General features: G+C 38.6%; 1 protein-coding gene across 2 annotated transcripts in view; it reads left to right on the top strand.

Annotated features, from left to right (window-relative positions):
• Positions 1 to 14,100, top strand: part of PRLR (prolactin receptor) — a 58,758-nt gene extending 44,658 nt beyond the window's left edge. The window contains exons 5-10 of one of the 2 annotated variants that reach the window (XM_008062674.2): positions 1,175 to 1,344; positions 6,949 to 7,118; positions 8,431 to 8,572; positions 9,794 to 9,893; positions 10,689 to 10,758; positions 12,512 to 14,100. In XM_008062674.2, coding sequence (XP_008060865.1) covers positions 1,175 to 1,344; positions 6,949 to 7,118; positions 8,431 to 8,572; positions 9,794 to 9,893; positions 10,689 to 10,758; positions 12,512 to 13,528 — 1,669 coding nt within the window. In that variant the 3' untranslated portion in view covers positions 13,529 to 14,100. The remainder of the gene's footprint in view (positions 1 to 1,174; positions 1,345 to 6,948; positions 7,119 to 8,430; positions 8,573 to 9,793; positions 9,894 to 10,688; positions 10,759 to 12,511) is intronic. The other variant, XM_008062675.1, reaches the window with a different exon arrangement.
• The last annotated feature ends 7,262 nt before the right edge of the window (positions 14,101 to 21,362 follow it).

Below are 21,362 nucleotides of genomic sequence, written 5' to 3'. Positions count from 1 at the left end.
TTTCATTTATTTATTTATTTATTTATTTAGTACACATGTTACTTTTGAAACATAAGAGGATTATATGAAATACCACCATGTAATCCTTGACAAACATGGTACATCAAGTTTTCAAACTTGTTTCATATTCAAGAAATTAAAGAGCCTTGTAAGGAAAGGAAGGTGAGGATTTTTCCTTAGCACATTGCTGACCAGGACCCACGATCATATTTGGGCCTAAGATTGCAGTGAGGACTAAACAAGCTCATCTCTGTGCAAGCATTTTGTGGCACTCACAATGAGATCATTCTGGAAACCCCAGGAGAGCTGTATCTTTCCCCCAAAAAAGAAAATATTTAGTTGCTGGCAGAGACAGCTGGCTCACTTTCCAATAACTGCACTTTGTTGTACACAAAGCTGTCATCCCAGCTGGGATCCAAAGGGGCATCATGTAAACAGAGCTCAGGAACTCAGATACAACCAAAATTGAATAAGCCTCCATACCTGTGCAGAGTGTCTTGAGCTGAGGCTGCTAAATCTGAATGTGGACAGCCTAATGAGCCACTGGGGCACAAAATCTCTCCTTTCAGTCACGTCTCTCCTTTCAAAGACTTGATGCAGTCTGAAATGTACTGACATCACTTTTTGTCCTCTTGAATTCTTTTTTTAAAAAATATGGTTTATTTAGAAAGTAAATTGGAGAGAGAGAGGGAGGGGAGGGGGAAACATGGTGATAGCTATAGCTCATAGAGCACATGCCCACATCAGAGTCTAGTGAGGAAACGGCCCTTTTTTTTTTTTTTTAATGAAATGTATTTCAACACATATCTGCAACAACTGCTTCATCGTACTTGGCCCCAGTGTACACATGAAACAGGTGGAAATCCCAGTATTTGAGGTAACCCAAAGACAGTGCTCTGATTTATATCCCAAAGCCCACAAAAACACTTGTAGAAGGGAAGAGTTGATGAGAAACAGAGCACTTGAAGCCCTAAAATAACCTTCCCAGCATGCTCTTCTCTCTCTTGCTCCAGCTAACATGCGCAGAACAGGGAAGCCTGGAAGACATCTGTCAGCTCTGACTTTGGCACTTGAAATACCCGATCCCTGAAGCCAATGGCATTGATTTATGAAGAAAAAAACTAGACTCTCTTTATTACTTTCTTATTCATTCCTAATACATTACTCATTGCAGAGAGACACTCACCCATGAATGTCCAGACTACAAAACCGGTGGCCCCCACTCCTGCTACTTTAGCAAGAAGCACACCTCCATATGGAAAATGTATATCATCACAGTAAGTGCCACTAACCAGATGGGAAGCAGTTCCTCGGACCCACTTTATGTGGACGTGACTTACATAGGTAAGAGGAAGGGGACTGGTGAGGAGGAATTTGTTACTTCATTATGTGTTAACCAATTGTTAAACTCAGGTTGAGTCTTCTTGGCTTTTGGATGGATCCCCAAAAAGAAGAATGAGGAAATTCACAAAGTCCTTGTCAGCTAAACATTTCAAAACAATTTTTGTCAATTCGTTGATGACAGTAGGACTAGCACTTGGGATCTTTGTGCTTCTGTGCTTCCCCTGGACTCTTTCTCCCATCTCCTTGCACCCAGCATAAATGTGTGCTTCCCTTGCCAAGTCTTCTCTCCTGCCTCCCCCAACCCAACAATCAGTGGCTTCTTCTTCCTTGGCAAGATGGGATTTCTTTTCTTTCTCACCATGGAAAACAGAGCTGCTCCATGGGGAAGGAGCTCTTAGAAGGGCTTCATCTGGTTCTATATCCACAGCACTTGGTCTGCTTGCTTTGTCCCATACTCAATTCTCTCTCTCTCTCTCTCTCTCTCTCTCTCTCTCTCTCTCTCTCTCCCCCACACACACACACCCCCACACACACATATATTTATATTACATATATTAGAAACCTGAGCTTTTTTTTTAAAGACGTGGGGTACAATTCAGGGTTAGGTATACAAATGTTCATTATACAGGTACCCTTGTTGATGAGGTGTGCCCCTCCCTCCCCTGACAGTTTCCCTCAACTGCCAATCCCACTCCCTTCCCCTGGCAGTTTCCCACTACTGCCAATCCCTTTCTTATAGTATTATGATAATTGTTCAAGGTCCGCAAATGAGTGAGAACATATGGTACTCTGTTCTTTGTTTCTGTGATAGATCACTGAGTACGATAGACTCTAAATTCATCCGAGTTACTGTGAAATTCATATGTTTGTCCTTCTTTATGGCTGCATAATATTTGATTGTGTACATGTACCACATTTTTTTTTTATTCAGTCCAGCGTTGAAGGTCAGCATGGTTGGTTCCATCTTTTTGCTATTGTGAATAGAGCTGCAACAAACATGCGTGTGCAAATATCTTTTTTTGTAGAATGATTTGAGTTCTTCCAGGTATATTCCCAATAGGGGGATTGCTGGGTCATACGGAAGGTCAATTTCTAGTTCTTTCAGAAATTGCCATATTGTCTTCCGAAGAGGTTGTACTAATTTGCATATTATTTTACAAATAAAGAATTGGGGTACAAATAGTGCTATCTGAGAGCAGGCTCAGGCCAAGATCACAAGTACAATGTTTGTCAAAGTCATTAATCAGCAAAGTAGAATAAAGTCAACCTGAGAGATTCTGTTTGCTTTGCATGATCAACCTGGGCAATTGTGCATAGCTATAGTGGCCTTCATGGTTTAGCAGGGATGACAAAGGGAAGCCTAGGACAGAGATAGCTTGGCCCAGACAGAGTTCAGCCATCATATTGGATAAATATCTGTGAAGTAGCTAATTAGGTTCAAGGTCACCCAAGTCGTTCTGATGTACCTAACATCACCCAACAAGAAAAATCAGGATGAGATCCTTCAGTGCTCACTTGCATATCATCCCATTGACATGTTATCAGTGTTTGATCTTTAAAAACCAGAAAAGTTTCCAATACCAACTGGCACACACTTGAATATTTTCTTTTCCCCAACAAATCACCAGAATGAGCATGGGGATGGAAACTGAATTGGATCTTAGTTTAAGAAAATCAGAAAGACAATTCCACTGGGAAATAGGAATAAAATAAAATTCTGGTCATATAAATTTGCTTCAGATATGAAGTTTTTAAGAAACTAAATCCAAATAATTCCATTTTCACGGGTTCTTTCTTGAATTACCTTACCCTCAAATTTATAATAGACAATTGAGGGCAAAACAATGAAAGCAAGAAATGTTCTGAAATGAGCAACTGTTATAGTAAATACACAAAAAAGGAGCTTACTAAAGAAAAGAGTAATGTCTTTAAAAGTTAAATCAATAAGTGTGTGTGTCAAATTCTCATTGATTCTAGAAAACAAGTTCTCTGGTGAGAGCATATGTGGGCCATATTTTTCAAAATAATAAAAGAAGTGTCCTTGGAATTGTCATATAACCCTGCAGCCTACAGTGTTGGTGACAGGCCTTGGAAGTTCATCTAAAAATGAATGCTACATTTTCTGACAGCTTGACTCTCATCCAGTAATATCCTGCAGGACAGAATGACAATGCTGGCAGATAATTGCTCAGTAATATATTTCTTTTGTTGTTATTGTTGTTGAGTAATGTTTAACTGTGCTGAAGTCACTCGAAAGCAGTGGTTTGTAACTGGGAGCTATTTTGCCTCTCACATGATATTTGGCAATGTCTGGAGACATTTTCAATAGTCACAACTCAAGGAAGAGTGGTGGTGGGGATGTTACTGGCATCTAATGGGTGGAGCCCAGAGATCCTCCTAAGCATCCTTCAGTACACTGGGCAGCCCTCTACAAAAAATAATTATGTGGTCCAAAATACAAGTAGTGCCAAGATTGAGAAAGTTTGCTCTAACGGATTCATCCCAAACATTTTACTTGTGTTTTTGTACAAAATATTTTTTTATCAGAGGCATTGCTCAATGTATACAGAACTTAAAATGTGTAGTCATTAACTGATGTTTGTTTAGCCCACATGTTCAAAATAATCTTTCCTATTCACTCAGTAACATATAAATATTAGGATTAGCAGCAAATTTTCTAAAGTTCATTTTTTAGACAAATGTAGGTCATAATGCCAACTAGTTACACTCACCCTTTCCCTGTCTGGTATAGAGACTGACTTCAGAAGATAATAAGTGAATGGAGCAAATGTCATTGACCAGCAGGACCAAGACTAGGGCGAGGCAAGCCAGCGCCCCAGACCCCTCATCTTAGGGAGATACTCACAGGGCTTGTAACTACAAGAATCTGAGAGTAAGTGCCTCTTTCATTTGTTTTAATTGTGCTAAAATACACAAAACACACATACAATTCATGAGTTTAACTACTTTAAAGTATGCAGTTGAATGGCATCAGTTTATTCATAGTGTTATGCATCCATCACCACTGTCTAGTTCCAGAACATGTTTATCTCCCTAAATGAAAACTTCATACTCACTACTAAGAGGATCCTCTTCATTTCTCCCTCCCTCAGTCCCTGGCAACCACTGATCTGAGTTCCATCCCTAGGGACTTGCCTAGGTGGGGTATTCATTGATTCTATGTGGACTCACACAATAAGTGACGATACCACATTTATCTATCCATTCATTTATCAGTTGATAAACATTTAGGGTTTGTTTTTTTCATGTTTTGGCTGTGTGAGTAGTTCTGTTAGGGACATTCATGTGCAAGTTTTTTTCCTGAATATCTGTTTTCCATTCCTTCGAGTATATGCCTAGGTACAGAATGGATGGACAATACAGTCTATGTTTAACTTTTTGAGGAACTTCCAGACTGTTTTTCACAGTGGCTACGTGGGCTGACATTCCTGCTAGCAATACACGAGGGTTCCAACTTCTCCATATCCTCATCAATACTTGTCATTTTTTATTTTTTGAATTCTAGCCATGCTGGTAGATGTAAAACGGTATCTCACTGTGGTTTTGATTTACATGTCCTGGAAGACTAATGATACTGAGCATCTTTTGATGTGCTTCTTGGCCATTTGTCTCTCCTTAAATTTTGCACCCTCTAATGCTGAATTGTACCCCAATCTTTAAAATAAAAATAATAATTTTTAGAAAAAAACTCTTCTTATTGAGAAATATATCATAGATACAAAGAAGTGATTTAATATATATGTAAAGTTTGCAAAATAAAAATAAGTATTTGTTGATTAAAGAACTGATAAATGAAAATCAGTTATTAAAAGGAAAAGAAGCCGGGCTGGGTGGCTCAGCCTGTAATCCCGCGCCTTTGGGAGGCTGAGGTGAGTGGATGGCCTGAGCCCGCGGGTTCGAGACCCGCCTGGGCAGCGAGACCTCATCTCTACAATAAACCAAAAAATCAGCCGGGCGTGGTAGTGCATGCCTGTAATTCCGGCTGCTCGGAAGGCTGAGGCGGAAGGATCGCCGGAGCCCAGCAGGTCAGGTACTCAGTCTCTAAACTGAAAAGTAGGATATTGCTAGTAACATGGATACTCTCTCTGTTTTTCTCTGATTTCATCCCCAATAGTTTCCTCCTAAAAATACCAAAGTCTTGAGTTTTTAAAAATCAATGTGATTTATTTTCAAAGTAATTTGACCAAAAAACAAATGTAAGGGTTTCTACACTATGTATTATTTAGTATTGCAGTTTTTTGGAAAGTTGAATAGACAACATCAACCAGAAAAAAATATATATCTGCACCCTATACACTTCATTTGCCTCAACCTAATCCCAGCCCTGCCCACAAAATGCAATGTCTTATAACCATGGTGGAGTGAAATGGTAGAGATAAATACCTCGAAGCCATATAGTTCTGGGTTGAAGTACCATGTGAACCAAATATGTGCCCTTGGGTAAATAATTTTCCCTCCTGTGAGCCTGTTTCCCCCTCTGTAAAATTAGTGGGTAGAGTAATGGTATTTCATGGAATTGTTGGCAATATAAAATGAAAAGATGCAGGGACAGGATTTTATATAATTCCTGGCATGTAGTAAGCACTCAAGAAAAGTTAGTTATCATTTTGCTAGTGAGAATTCACCAAACATTTGTTGAGTGAGTTAATGGGTCAACAGGCCATTATGAGGTCACTGAAAGGATCATTGCCAGAAAGCTCAACCTATATGCACATCTCAATAATTTAATATCTGGGAGAATGGCTTCCATTAACCACAGAGTATAATATGTATATGGAATGTAAAATGTAATTGCTGAAGCAAAGATGGAATCTGTAAACCTGTTATCTACAAAGTTATAATTATGAATAGATAATTTACAAAACCTATGTGTCCCCAAGGAGAATCTCATTCCCAGCTGAGGGAAATAAACTATTTGAAATCTTTTCCCAATAATTACCACCCTAACACCCACTTGCAAATCCCAGCCCAATTTGTATCACCTGATCTCTCTCATCACAAAAATTATTGGGGTAGCTATGTAACCCTGGCTGATGGAAAGTGGACAACATGCAAAGAATAAAATCTCAGCTGCTTATTATTCTTACCATCCAAACCTAATCTTCAAAAACAAATGTGATTTGTCACATACTAAAAGGTAAAAGAAAAGAGAACCTTGTCTTCCAGCAGCAATATAGTACAGTTGGGAGAGTGAGCTGATAAACAGAAAATGCAATTCATGGCAGAAAATGGTAAAGCCAAATAAAAGATGCAGCAATGATAATACTGAGTGATCTATTGCAGAGACGAAGAACCAAGTATCACATGTTCTCACTCATAAGTGAACCTTGAACAACTATCGTAATACTGTAAGAAAGGGATTGGCAGTAGTGGGAAACTGGGGGGAGGGGCACACCTCATCAACAAGGGCACCTGCATAATGAACATTTGTATACCTAACCCTGAATTGTACCACATATTTAGAATAAAACATTTAAAAATAAATAAACAAATTTGGGGCTGAACTGTCCTTTTGAAAATACAAAAAAATAAAATAAAAAGATGCAGCAATGAATGCTACTGGAGTTTCCTATATATTTGCAGTTGAACCGGACCCTCCTGTGAACCTAACTTTAGAAGTAAAACAGCCAGAAGACAAAAAACTGTATCTGTGGATGAAATGGTTTCCGCCCACCCTGGTTGATGTAAGATCTGGTTGGCTCACGCTTCAGTACGAAGTTCGATTAAAACCCGAGAATGCAGCTGATTGGGAGGTGAGTCATCTATAAGCTTTTTGGCAAGGAAGAAGTCCTCATAACTCACAGCAGGTCATTTCTCCTAAGTATTGGGCCACCATGTTGGCCTCCCAACGCAGATGTGTCCCATTCAGATGTGGAAAGCCCTTCTCCCCTCTATTGGGATTGATTAGGGCTTATCTTCACAGTCCCCCACCTCCCACGGGGGGCTAGTTCCTTACCCTGCATAGACTCTTGACCAGGTTCCCAACCACTTCCTTCAGTGTATCTTAGATCTAGACATGAAGAAGAGCACATAGGAGTGGGGTGAATTTCAGTGTAACCTGTCCATGGTCAATGGCTATGTTTTTATCCACTTAAAAATATTTCAGCATAAAGATATAATACAGTAAATTGCAGGCATGATGGTATTTTACTTTTATACACTTTACCATATGCCTCTTTTTTAAAAAGAGCATTTCCAAGTATAGTCAAAATAATAGGACCACACATAGGAAAATTAATTAAAATTTCTTAACAGCATCTAATAACCAGTCCATAATTGCTCTACTAATCTTTAACAGCTTGTTTGTCCAAACCAGAATCCATCCCAGAACCACACATGGTATCTGCTTGTTATATCCCTCCAGTTTCAATGCACTGAAGAGACTGGGCCACTGTCCCATAGAATGTCCCACTTTTGTCATTTGTCTGATTAGTTATTTGTTGGATCATGTAGCTAAGTTTTCTGCCCCATGTTTCCTGTAACCAGACATTAGAGCTAAAAACTTCATTTAAAGTATGTTTAACAATTTTGGCAAGAATACTTCAAAAGTAATATTATGTACCTCATTTTGCATCTCATCAGAAGACACAAACCATCTGGTTGACCCACCATAAATGATGCTAAAACTGGGGATGGGGAGATGACAACTTGATCCCTTAATTGTAAAGTCATATTTAATTTGTATGCCATTACTTTAACGTGCGTGAATGTCCCGTGGCTTTAATGCCAATTAATAAACCTTGAATCCATTGTTTCATTAGAGTTTAAAAGCTAACAATTTTTCAATTTTGTTATCCCTTTTACATTTATTAACTTGTTTTTCATAAAGTGCGGGCAGACTATTTGTCTTTCTGAAATAGAGTTCCAAATAGAGAAAAAATACTGTTAAGTTTTTGTGTGAGCAAAAGGGATAGGGCTGAGAGGGTAGAAAGGGGAACACAGAGAAACTTCTAGGTAGGAGTGTCCAGCCTAACTCCTCCCATGGTTTATTATTTAGGAGAAAATGCTCTTTCTTCTAGCAGAAGTCAGAACTCACTGACTTCTGTTTTCCTTATTCATCCTCAGATCCATTTTGCTGGGCAGCAAACACAGTTTAAGATTCTCAGCCTACATCCAGGACAGAAATACCTTGTCCAGGTTCGCTGCAAACCAGACCATGGGTTCTGGAGTAAGTGGAGCTCAGAAAGCTCCATTCAGGTACCGGGTGGTGAGTGACTTGACTTCCTCTTGCTTATATTCCTAAATATTTTTTAAATGGTAAATTTGCAAATAATAGTTAATAACAGAGAAATTATTTTGAGTCTTAACCATACAAATAGTAGAGATGGGTTTCTAATCTCTCTACCCAATACCCAATACAAAGACATTTCAAAGAGTAGCACTGCTCCCTGGATTACTGTCAGTAAAGAGTATATTTAAGGATAAGGCTGCAGACATGGACCCAGCATGCCTCCAGAGTCATAATGGTCAGTCATTCTGCCCTCACCATCAGCTCCATCCCTGTCACTGAGAGGGTTCAGTCAAGGCTATCATCTAGCTCTCACAGAATTTATAAGAAATTATCCCATCTCAAAGGCATGAACTGATTATACATTAATCTCTTAGTCAAGTAAATGTATAGGAGGCACTCAGTTCTAACAAACTGCCTTAATATGGTGGTGTGTATTGTAAAAGGGAATGATACAGCTTGCATTTCTAAAAATACAGTTTATAAAGACTTTATCTTGTTTGGTTCTCCCAGCCTTCCGTATTCAGAGAGTATGTAATTAACATTAGCAATTAAAAGTAAAAAAAAACTGAAGCTCAGAGAGGTTAACGATTTTTCCCAGAACCACACAGCAAAGTCTAGCTCTTCTAATAATTTGCCTGAACAAAGTATCAGGGCTTTCACTGACTTTGCAATAGTGGAAAGGGTTGTGTATCAGTCCAGTCCTAGATCTTACTAAATAAAAGCATAGGGTCCAGAAGCAGGAAGTCTAGGTTCATTTGAACCCACACTGCAACTTTATAGTTATGGGACATGGGTAAATCATTCTGAGTCAATTTTCTGATCTCTGTAGCAAAGTAATGTAGGCAAAGAGCTTAATGCCATTGATGGTTTTTAATAAGAACTTAATAAATGTTAGCTATTATTACTGCACTGATCATGTGACCTTGGATTTCCTCTTTAAGGATAAAATAAAAGAATATGTAAATAGATTTTGAACCTTGTAGAGTACTACAAAATATATGCAACATGCTAAAATATTAATAATATTAGAAAAAATTAAACCTGTCATTGATGCTATTTTTTTGAGGATTGCTGCTCAAATCAAAAAAGATACAGATGGGAGGAAACTCAGGTTTAAAATTTTCATTCATTAGGTTTGTTAGTTTGTTTTTAATGACGCTGTGTGTGATCAAAGCTTTCTGGCTGTTTGTTTTTTAGATTTCGCCACGAAAGATATAACCGTGTGGATCTTTGTGGCTGTTCTTTCTGCTGTCATCTGTTTGATCGCAGTCTGGGCAGTGGCTTTGAAGGGCTATAGGTACTTCACTGTCTCTCAACCCTCCTCCCAATCATGGTTATCAGGGATAATGGCAGAAAAGATAATACAAAAATGATGGAAAACAGATCATCTAAGCACCTCATTTTAACCATTAGTTACAGTGTATTTGCCCATTAAAAGAACCTTTTGCCGGGCTCGGTGGCTCAGCCTGTAATCCCGTGCCTTTGGGAGGCTGAGGTGAGTGGATTGCCTGAACCCGCGGGTTCGAGACCCGCCTGGGCAGTGAGACCTCATCTCTACAATAAATCAAAAAATCAGCCGGGCGTGATAGCGCATGCCTGTAATTCCGGCTACTTGGACGGCTGAGGCGGAAGGATCGCCGGAGCCCAGTGGGTCAAGGCTGCGGTGGCCGGGAGCGGCCACTGCACTCCAGTCTGGGTGACAGAGTGAGATTCCAACTCAAAAAAAAAAAAAAAGAACCTTTCATCACTGCTAGAAAAAGTAGAAAAATTGACTCATTTGAGGCTGATGGTCCTTCCATCAAACAGAGGTCCACAGTGGTGAAATGGTAAAAAATCTTGCAAGAGTGGTTAAAATCAAAAGAAACAAATAGTCCAAATAATCTACTAACTTCAAAATCAATCTCCAAAATTAGCTAAAGCTAATTTTAATGTAGGACTCTGTAATGATTAACTATCTTCATCATTAATTGTTAGTTTCATGTAGCCCAGTCCTCTAATTTCTATCTACCATAGTACATGTAGCAGCTATTTAGAAATATTACTAATGTTTCAAAAATGAGTCATTCAGTCAATTTCATAAATTATTTTGTAGCCTGATGACCTGCGTCTTTCCACCAGTTCCTGGGCCAAAAATAAAAGGATTTGATACTCATCTCCTGGAGGTAAGTGCTGGAGACAGACGATATAGTGTGACTCATTGCTTTGTAATAATTAACTCTACACATCCACACACAGTCCCCATCAATTCATCTCAGTCAGCCTTCCCAGGCTATCTCTCTTCAACAGCATGTGTGTGAACAGAAAGGTGTATGAGGGATGAGGATACTTTTCAATGTTAAATCTCAGAGGGCAAGAAGGGAAAGCCATGAAAACCTTAAAACACATAGCAATGCTTGCTAAATTTATCAAGTTCACTCATAAGCACAGCGACACACATTTTATACAATCAGTTTAGAAAGAAGATGAATATATTAATATGAAACAGGGACCCATCACCCCGTCTCATCCTACATTGGGAAAAGCTTCCATTTGAATGTTTTTTACATAAAGTCATAGTAACAGAATATTCTATGCAACTATTGCTCAACAGTTGAGTATTCAGTTGAGAGTGCATCAGTACAGTGTGGCCTGCTGTTTGCCAGGGTCGATTTAGGCTGAGTCAAGAGGGAATTAAATGTAATTGCTTCGAATGAAAAGAGGGATTAGACCTATTTAATTTCTCTCCAGGTTGAAATACATAGTTTTAATTTGACTTTTAAGCTTAACACTGATGTATATAAAAGCAATTAATTACCTGTACATAAACGCAAATACCACTTGACCTGGCTGCCAAGAGTCTGACAGTGCAAGAACGTGAGAATGAGTCCCAGAGGAGCTGGCTTGCCCATGTTCACTTTGGTTACAAATTCTGGAGCAGGAACTAGAGCCCAGGAGTTTGGGCTCCTGACCCAGTGCTCTTCCTCCACTGCTAATTCTAGCATTGACCTTATAGAACCACCATTAACTATTATCTAGTTCGTAATTCAACCTTCTAGCCACAGAAACTTCATGAAAAAATAGCTACTTTGGGGGTTGAAAACATTAATATTCTTAATTACATTTTCTTTCTATCAAAAGACCCTTCCCAGATGGATAGTATTATCCCCACTTTAGAAATGAAGAAGCTGAGACTTAGAAAGCAGCTTATCCAGAGTCTTACACTCTACAATAAGTATAAAGCCAAGACTTGGAAGAAGAGGGGAAAGTAATTGGAATCCATGGGAGGAAGAAGGATAGAGAGGAAGAGAAGGATGAAGGTACGGGAGAAAATATGGAAGAACGAGAAGAAAGAGGAGAAGAGAAAGAGGGAGAGGAAATGCAGTAGAAGAAAAAGTAAAAAAGGATAGGAAAAGGAAGGAGAAAGGAAGGGGAAAGATGTAGAAAGAGGAGGAGGGAGAGAAGGAAGCGGAACAACAGGAGAAGGAAGAGATGAGAGTCCACTCACCATCACCAGACTCTGGAAACCGGAGGAGGTGAGAAGGCCAGCAACCACACCTCAGACTCTGCCAGCGAGTCCAAAATTGTCAGACGCATGCATGAGCATTGTGAGTTTAGATGTGTCAGAAAACTCTTTCATTTAATAGTGTTATGTTCATTATGTGTGTATGTACTACTTACCCATTAACTCATGATCGTTATTGCTTAGCGATAGATTAAATTAAATTCATGAGTTGACTTAAAAATATTTGATGAATAGTGTCCAGAAGATGATTATAGATGGCCTAGCACACAAATCTCTGAAATTTGGGAGATTCTGTGAGGCTTTTACCACATCCCACCTGCTCATGGTAATGAACAGACACCAGTCAGCTGTGATGCTGATTTGACATGTTAGAAAGCTAACAGCCGTCTCTCCTCTTATCTGTGTTCTAATAGAAGGGCAAGTCTGAAGAACTACTCAGTGCCTTGGGATGCCAAGATTTTCCTCCCACTTCTGACTGTGAGGACTTGCTGGTGGAGTTTTTAGAAGTGGATGACAGTGAGGACCGGCAGCTAATGCCAGCCCGTTCAAAAGAATACCCAGTTCATGGTATGAAACCCACACACCTGGAATCTGACAATGACTCTGGCAGGGGAAGCTGTGACAGCCCTTCCCTTTTATCTGAAAAGTGTGAGGAGTTCCAGGCCAATGACTCCACAGTCCGTGCCCCTGAGGTCATTGAAAAGCCAGAGCATCCCAAAACAAAGATGACCCACACCTGGGACCCTCAGAGCATAAGTGTGGAAGGCAGCATCCCCTACTTTCATGCTGATGGATCCAAATCTTCAACATGGCCTTTACCGCTGCCCAACCAGCACAATCCCATGTCCTTTTACCACAACATTGCTGATATGCGTAAGTTGGCTGTGGGCCCTGCAGGTTCACCAGCCACTTTGTTGGACAGAGCAAGCAAAGATGTTTCAAAATCCTCTAAAACCATTAAGGCTGAAGGGGAAGAAAAGGCAGCCATGCAGAAGGAGGTAGAAAACTTCCATTCCAAGACTGACCAAGACAGGGCATGGCTGCTGCCCCAGAGGAAACCCCCATTTGTCTCCACTAAGCCCATGGATTACGTGGAGATTCACAAGGTCAACAAAGATGGAGCCCTGTCATTGCTACTGAAACAGAAAGAGAATAGTGACCAGACAGAGAAGACTGGGATTCCTGAAACCAGTAAGGAGTATGCAAAGGTGTCCAGAGTTACGGATAACAATATGCTGGTGTTGGTACAAGATCCACATGCTGGAAACATGACTCTGCTTGAAGAATCTGCCAAAGAGGCGCTGCTGTCACTTGAACGGAATCAAGCTGAGAAAGACCTGGCCTTCGCTGCGACTCCCAGCAACTGCAGGCTCCAACTGGGTGGGTTGGATTACCTGGATCCTGCATGTTTTATGCACTCCTTTCATTGATAGCTTGACTAAAGGAATGATTGGTTAAAATGTGATTTTTCTTCAGGTAACACTACAGAGTACATGAAATGCAATCTACTAGAGAATGCTCAAGAATGTAGTCAGACTGACACTACTAAAGTTCACAGATTCGCTCCTTTTCATGCTCCATTTTCAACTACCTGTCTCTGATTCCAGAACAAATCATTCTGTTTCCTAACTGTGATTTATAGATTTACTTTTTGCTACTAGTTATAAAATTATGTGTTCAATGAAATAAAAGCACATTGCTTAGTATTCTTGAGGGACAGTGCCAACCGGTATATCCTCTAGAAAAGGCTTTCATGGTTTGGTACGGGGCTGATGGAAATGAAGTTGTCAAAATTGTTTACTACAGGAAGATGAAAGATATGTAGAAAAATGCCATGAAAACCGCTTTCGAAAACCAACCGCTTAACCTTTACACTCCTCTTTCATTTTATTAGGAGGACTCAAATATAACACATTTAAAGAAAGAATGCATTCCAGAACACTTAACAAATTGTTTACATCAGTCCCTATACCTTACTAACACGTTGTTGAGACGCAAGTAATATGATGCCTCCAACTTTTTCTTAAAATAGTCTGAATATGTTAAGCATGGATTTCTCCCCCTAAATTTTATCATTCTATATTCAGAGAATATAGTTTTAGAAATTAAAATTTTCTTACACAAGAGGCAAATGAATATCATGTGGTGAATCCTTTAGATTGTTTTCCTGCTTCATTTCAACATGATAGATAATTTATTATACACCCTAGTATTTTCTTAGTGGAAAAAAATCCCAAAAGACTAATTTTAATTTAAAAGATAATCACTGCAGGATGCTGACAGAAATACTGCCTTACTGTACATACAAAGTATACTTTAATACAAACCCGTAAGTTTAACAATGTATTTTTGAAGACTATTTTTCTATCACTTAAGTGAAATAAAAGACTATTTTCTATCTTCCCAGTACAGCTGTTTACGTATTCAGTGGGTACAGTATTTTCTGCTACAAGGTTATAATGAGTATTTGCAGTACTTAGTAGTATATGCGGTTTGTAAAGTAAAATGCCATACCAAGCCAAAGCCCACCAAGGAATATGAAGTGGATGGCAAAATTCAATTTCCAACACAATGTGGTGTAGTTTACCTGATTCTTTTTATCTCCAGGATACTTTAAACAACAACAACATAGAGTTTTAGGATTATCTACCAACAGTAAATTATTTCTCCTATGAATTTAGGGCTACTCTGGGTCTTCTGCCCATCTATGGAAGAATCTTCATAAATCTATAATGAAAAAGGAGAGTGATGATGTCTAATATGCTGTTTCAGATAGATAGGTTTTGTTTGTTTTTCTGATCAATCTGGAGCAGCAAAAAAAATTTTAAGCAAAACCAAGAGTTAGTAGCTCTCTGAAGTAGATCCATTTGCAAAATCTTGGCAGAGACTGCTCACATCAGAAGTGTCCAAATAAAAGTTCTAGGAAACCAGGCATCTGTAGGCAATGGGAACAGTTCCAAAGATCAGGGTATGGCAGCGAGAATCTCCAAGTCAGTTCCAAGGCCAGGCACTCTGAGAGAGGTCAGAGTTTGGATCTCTACTTTAAAGGGAGCATCCATGACTCATCTAACTGCCTCCCTCTATTTTTTATTTCACCTCATGGTTAATCTTCTCTCTGTGTCCATTTACTAGCAGGACATAAGAACTTGAGCTCACTTCGTGAGTTAAATATTCTACCCCAACAAATCCATATTGATAGGAACTGGACTCAGAGATTCTGCTGATATTTGAAAGTGAACATATTTCCAGTGTTTCCAGAATTGCAAAAGTAATAGATATGAAGCTCTATTTTTCCAATATATAAACCACATCTTGTGTGTGAGGGAAGCATATGGGAAAGTTGTCCAATCACATTCAATCTCTTCAATCCTCGATACTTAAAGTATCTGAGAACCAACTGTGTAGGCATCTACTGGGCACTGTTTGGAAATTCTGTCTGTAGAATCTCAGGCTTCACTTCAGAACTAAAGAATCAGAATCTGCATTTTACTAAGATCCCCAGTTGATTCACGTGCACATTAAAGTCGGAGAAGCACTGCCCTAGATGACCATTTCCACTAAAGGTTATTTCAGTGCATGGAAACAATCTTCTCTTGGAAAAGGACAGATCAAATCTATTTACCTTGCAATTAAAAACACCACATATAAGAAGGCCAAAAAAAAAAAAAAAAAAAAACTATTAGTGGTTTAAGATTTACATGATGCTGAAACTTATGTGAATTCACATAAGGGAATGAACTGCAAAGTACACACACCTTCCAAGAGAGCAAGAGAATATAGTCCATGTTGAGAGGCATTGGCCAAAGACAGCGACCCTCAAAGCCAATACAGACTAAACCTTTCCTCATATAGTCCACTCTTCTCTAAGATATATGTATCGGACCGGGCATGGTGGCTCAAACCTGTAATCCCAGCACTTTGAGAGGCCAAGACAAGAGGATTGCCTGAGCTCAAGGGTTCAAGACCAGCCTGAGCAACTTGGTGAGACCTCGTCTCTACAATAAATCAAAAATTAAGCTGGGCATGGTAGTGCGCACCTGTAGTTCTAGCTACTTGGAAGGCTGAGGCAAAGGATCGCCTGAACCCAACAGGTCAAGGCTACGGTGGCTGTAAGCATGTCACTGCCCTCCAGCCTGGGCAACAGAGTGAGACTCTGACTCAAAAAAAAAAAAAAAGATATACGTATCAAACACTCATACCTTGAAAACATGAAAATAATTTGCTTTTGACATATAATTTTGTACATATAAAAAAAGTTATAGCTAAAGACTTTAACTAAATCCCTAAAAAACACCAGTTAGCCACTCATTAAGCAAAGTCAAGACTTTAATTCTATGGTCAATTAGCATTCTTTATTTTAATTAAGGTTTTTTGTGGCCTAACATATAGTCTATCGTGGAGACAGTTATTCAAATGGGAGGATACATACTGTGGGTCAAGAGACCTGTTCTAGTCCTAAGTGTTTTGCCTCAGAGGGACTAATTACCTTCTTTGAGCTACAGTTTCCATTGAAAGTGTTAAGACAAAATTATCTCTAATGTTCTTTCAAATTCTGATTCCTTGATTCAATGACTCATGGAATATTTGTCTACAAAGACAATTTGAATCAATGCTTTCTATCTTATTAAGTTAACAAAGATGGCTTTTTGTTATAGAAATGCAAAGTAATTTTCAGTGATTTATTCATTATACTTCACTTTTAAAAGCATAATTTCAATTGGTCTTAATACATGTTATTTTATAAGTTATGCAGGTTCAGAATCATATTCTAAGATTATGTACAAATATATGTGTAGAAAGTAGAAGAGACATGAGATAGATTAGGGATATATTGAAAGAGGCACTAATCCTTAGAAAAAGGATCTTTTACTGAATCAAGCCGTGCTCGTTCTTTGCAGTATCCAACAGCCCAAATCTCTTTTCTTATATCTGGCTCATGGCTTTTCTCCTCTCATCATAGATTATAAACAACCATTGGACAGCTGTCTTAAGAAGTCATGTGCTCTGAGTTATAAAAAGGTTGTTATTTTTGTGAACAAATGCCTAAATACTCAAGTTTTAAAGTACGTGGAAATGGGATCTAGTCAACAGGTGATTTATGGAAACTGATGACCCAAACAGCAAAATATTCTCTGGTCAGTTTTAACAAATGTATATAAGCACAGGTTAGTATCAACCGTGTCAGATACTTAACAGATCCTACATTTAGTAGATATTTAATGGACTCTACATTTCCCTAAGTGCCTAAGACCAATCCTGGAAGTAAGTTATGTACAAAAGTCTCACTTTAATTGGCTTGGTCTGAAGGGATCAATCTCTTACTGCCTGTACAAGATCCAGGCAGTTTGAATCCTTGTCCTATGGTGACTCAACTGAACTGGAGAATCCTATGAGTTAAGGAACAGCCAGAGGTGCCTGAGTTTCAGAAAGAAGTTTGGCTCCAGAGGAAATCTGGCTATCTCTTGAACTGCCTGCCGCTGCCCACTACTTGTAGAAAGACTTGACCCTGCCTCTAGCAGCTCCCCTATCTCCTTAGAGTAGGCAAGAAAGAAACAGATTTGTACATATTTTACAAAGTGCCTTCCTTTAGTTTTATAAAAGTTTTTATTTTGCAAGAAAAGTGTATTGATTAGAAAGCAAAATGTACCTTATAGGGATTTCTTTTTTTATATAAATGAATGGAGAAATGAAAAGAGGAGAAGCCAGAAAAGGAACAACAAATTGAGCTAAAAAACCAACCAGTAAACGTTTGGTGAATTTCTGTGCATTGTTTAATTGAATTACCACAGGGTTGATGTGCATAGTGTAACTTACTTTGCCTAATACGAAATTGAGCCTGGTTTTTATTTGGGGATTTGAGACTCTCATTTTAAAACATGTTGATGCACTTTTGAATATATTGAATTGCATGCCTGTGCCTGGACAAGGGCAATGCATGCACACTGGAACTCTGCATACAGACAGAAAAATAGTAATGCCTTGAATCACCATCCCCAGTGTTACTAACATAGATTTGCCATTGATGAGAGCCTCATGTGTCCTTCAGTGAATAGATTCCCTTTTCTGCCTTTTCTGCTCAAGCACAATAGCATTTTTGCTAAGATAGTGACTGAGCACTCAATGTTCAAGACTAAGTTACATCACTAATGTTAAACAGGCTGTATGTCCTTGGGTAAGTCCTTTAAATTCTAGTTATCAAGCCGGGCTCGGTGGCTCAGCCTGTAATCCTGCGCCTTTGGGAGGCTGAGGTGAGTGGATTGCCTGAGCCCGCGGGTTCGAGACCCGCCTGGGCAGCGAGACCTCATCTCTACAATAAATCAAACAATCAGCCGGGCGTGGTAGCGCATGCCTGTAATTCCGGCTACTCGGAAGGCTGAGGCGGAAGGATCGCCGGAGCCCAGCAGGTCGAGGCTGCGGTGGCCGGGAGCGGCCACTGCACTCCAGTCTGGGCGACCGAGTGAGACTCCAACTCAAAAAAAAAAAAAAAAAAAAAAATTCTAGTTATCAGTTTCCTCACTAGCTAAGTAAGTGGTTGAGCTAAAAGTCTTTGATTCTCATGATCTTAGTAAAATCCAGGGTTTTGGGTCAAAAGCCCAGGCACAGTGCAGGGAAGCCTTGCTGACATGCCCTTAGCCTGAAAGTGAATACCCGAAACTGTGTATCTGTAAAAACACTTAAGAGAAAGAGATCTGTTCCTCCCAGTCAGATTGATTTAGCATTCTTTCTTTTCCCTTTCCTTCCTGGCTTTACATACTTGGAGGTTTTTACTTCCTATCATTTACTCTTAGAGTTGGTAGCAACCATAGGTTCTACAAGAAATGAAATTATTTGTAAACAATGACTTTGGCCCAAAAAAGGACTGAGTCAGAAGTTAAATCAACCACGTAGATATCAAAGCCCAAGTTGAGAGTCACAAGTATGACCCATTTAGAGATTTGCATGTAGATGATTAGGTACTGGAGTCTTTAAAAAGAAACTTAGAAATATAGCATGATTCCTTCAGAGCTTGTAATCTAACCGGAAATTCTATTTGTAATCATGACTTGGACTTATTCCACAATTAGCAAACCTGGATTTATCTATAATTAGAAGATATATCATCCAAAAACAAACAAAAGTTCTCTCTCCAGACTCTTGTTTTTCAGGAAGGTGATTTGTGATCTGGGACCCACATGATGTTAATTTCATTGAAAAGAAAAAGGAAAAATAGGATGTTTCCAGAGGTCTGGGAATCCCAGAATTCTACAAAATGCCAAGAGCAACTTACTAAACCCAAATTTTACTGGACATGGTGAATCTACAATCTATCCAGTGTTCTGAGACTATGGCTAAGAGAGGTCACAGCATGGCAGCTTTTTTGTCCACATCAATCCCTTTGATTTCTGCCCTGTTTTCAATTTAAAATGCATTGAGACATGTGTAGAAAACCCTATCCTGTTTATAAGGCCGTGGTCAATAAATAGAGGGATTCTCAGATAACCTTAGTCTATTAATTAATTAACATTCTACCTGCTGCTGATTAAAAGGAAGAAAACTCTAAAAATGTTGGCAATTGAAGTAATAATATCAAAAATAACCTTTAATAGTTATGATCAACTTATGCTTCACTTGGATAAGCCTCAAAATAAAATCTGAGTTTTTCTGTGCACATTTTGCAAATCCTTGGGGAAAAAAATCTTTTTATCATGTTATCTGAAATTGAAAATCTGTATGGCAAGGATACCTTGCCATATACTTAGTTTTATAAAATCCCTGAAAAGATTGTTTTGGATTTTTTAAAGTAACTACCTCCCCTTTGTGTCCTAATGTCCTTCCTTGAAAGCTCTTATAGTTTAGAAATGAAAGATGTCACGTCTCATTATTTGACTGTTATCGGCGGCATATTTGATGTATTTGCCATGTGACATTTCTGGCTTTAAAGTAACCGTTATATTATTTTGTATTATATTGTTTTATGTGGTTCAAAAATAGTATATGCCACATTGAAGCATATAATCCTCATGTTGTAAAGCTCCTCATGTAATACAAACAAAAATCATTATTTAATGACTTGCGATCTATCCATATGTAGTTTCAATATGATTGTGTCTATGTCTGTAAAACGAACCTGAAAAAATATGTAATCGTATATTTCTGTTGAAATCGTGAATGTATTGATTTTTTTTAATCTTTGTCTAGAAGTAGGGTCATATGTCATTCATTATATAGCTGATCTGGGGTGTTTCAAGTACAATCCAACAATCGTTTAAACGTCAGCCCCTTGGCTTTGCTTCGTGTGACTGCCAATGCTTCTTGAGGGCTACTTGCTTCATGAGACTTGTTTTTGTGCTTTGTCATTCATTTTAAACAATTGAAGCATCTCATGTGGAAACCAAAGCAATCTAGAACCAGCCTGTTGGGTGACCGTGTCTTCTGCAAAGCCATATTGAAGTGAAGCTATGTAATAGCATACGGTTCCATATTTTCAAAACTACCACTACCTCTGCTTTTTCTCTTTCCCTAGGAAATACCAAGTAAAAGATCTAAACACTAAGTGGGAAATTAGAAGTGATTGTTACGTTAAGTTGCTGGGGTTGTTTTTTTAACAACCCCAGAATGCACCTTCTAATTCGCCATTTTGCAGTTTTATGCTAGGGTTTCTGAATATCCATTTTTACATTTTATAAAAACAGGCTGACAAGTAAAGTTCACAAAGAATACGTAGTAAATCATCTGATGAAAAAGCCAACAAAACCATAAAATACAGATTTTTTTTAACTATAAGTCAACTTACAGTTGTCCAAAGCCATGATAATGATTTCTCATACAAATTGATTTCCCTAATCCCTCCCCCCCTTATTTGATTTCAGCCATCAAATACAGTATGGAATGGGAAAAGACAGTCATTTACCAGAAATTATCTTCTTTTGATTTTAAAAACACATTTTTAGTATGTAGTTATTGCAATGTCTTTTTTTTTTTTAGCCGTGAAGCATTATGGAAGACTAGAGTCATCTGATTTGTTATCTTGTATTCTTCATTCTGTAAATCTTTGGTTATTGCACACTGTGCTTTGTTTTCCATCGATTTATTTATGTCTCCTGTTTTGAGGGGACAACATGGACAGTTAAATCTTTGTCAGTAGTATGAGAGATTATGCTAACTGCTATTATCATAACATCTTCATTTTTACTGCATGCCAAAAATAATGCTTGCCAAACAAAATTTTAGACATCCCAGTATAATATGTTCATTATATTTCTATTCACGTCATTATTGAAAATA

This window comes from Carlito syrichta, unplaced genomic scaffold, assembly GCF_000164805.1.
Source record: "Carlito syrichta isolate Samal-C Ts95f unplaced genomic scaffold, Tarsius_syrichta-2.0.1 Scaffold305792, whole genome shotgun sequence".
NCBI classification, from domain to species: domain Eukaryota; kingdom Metazoa; phylum Chordata; class Mammalia; order Primates; family Tarsiidae; genus Carlito; species Carlito syrichta.
Note: the sequence above shows the minus strand (reverse complement) of the source record. Positions and strands in the feature narration are given on the sequence as shown.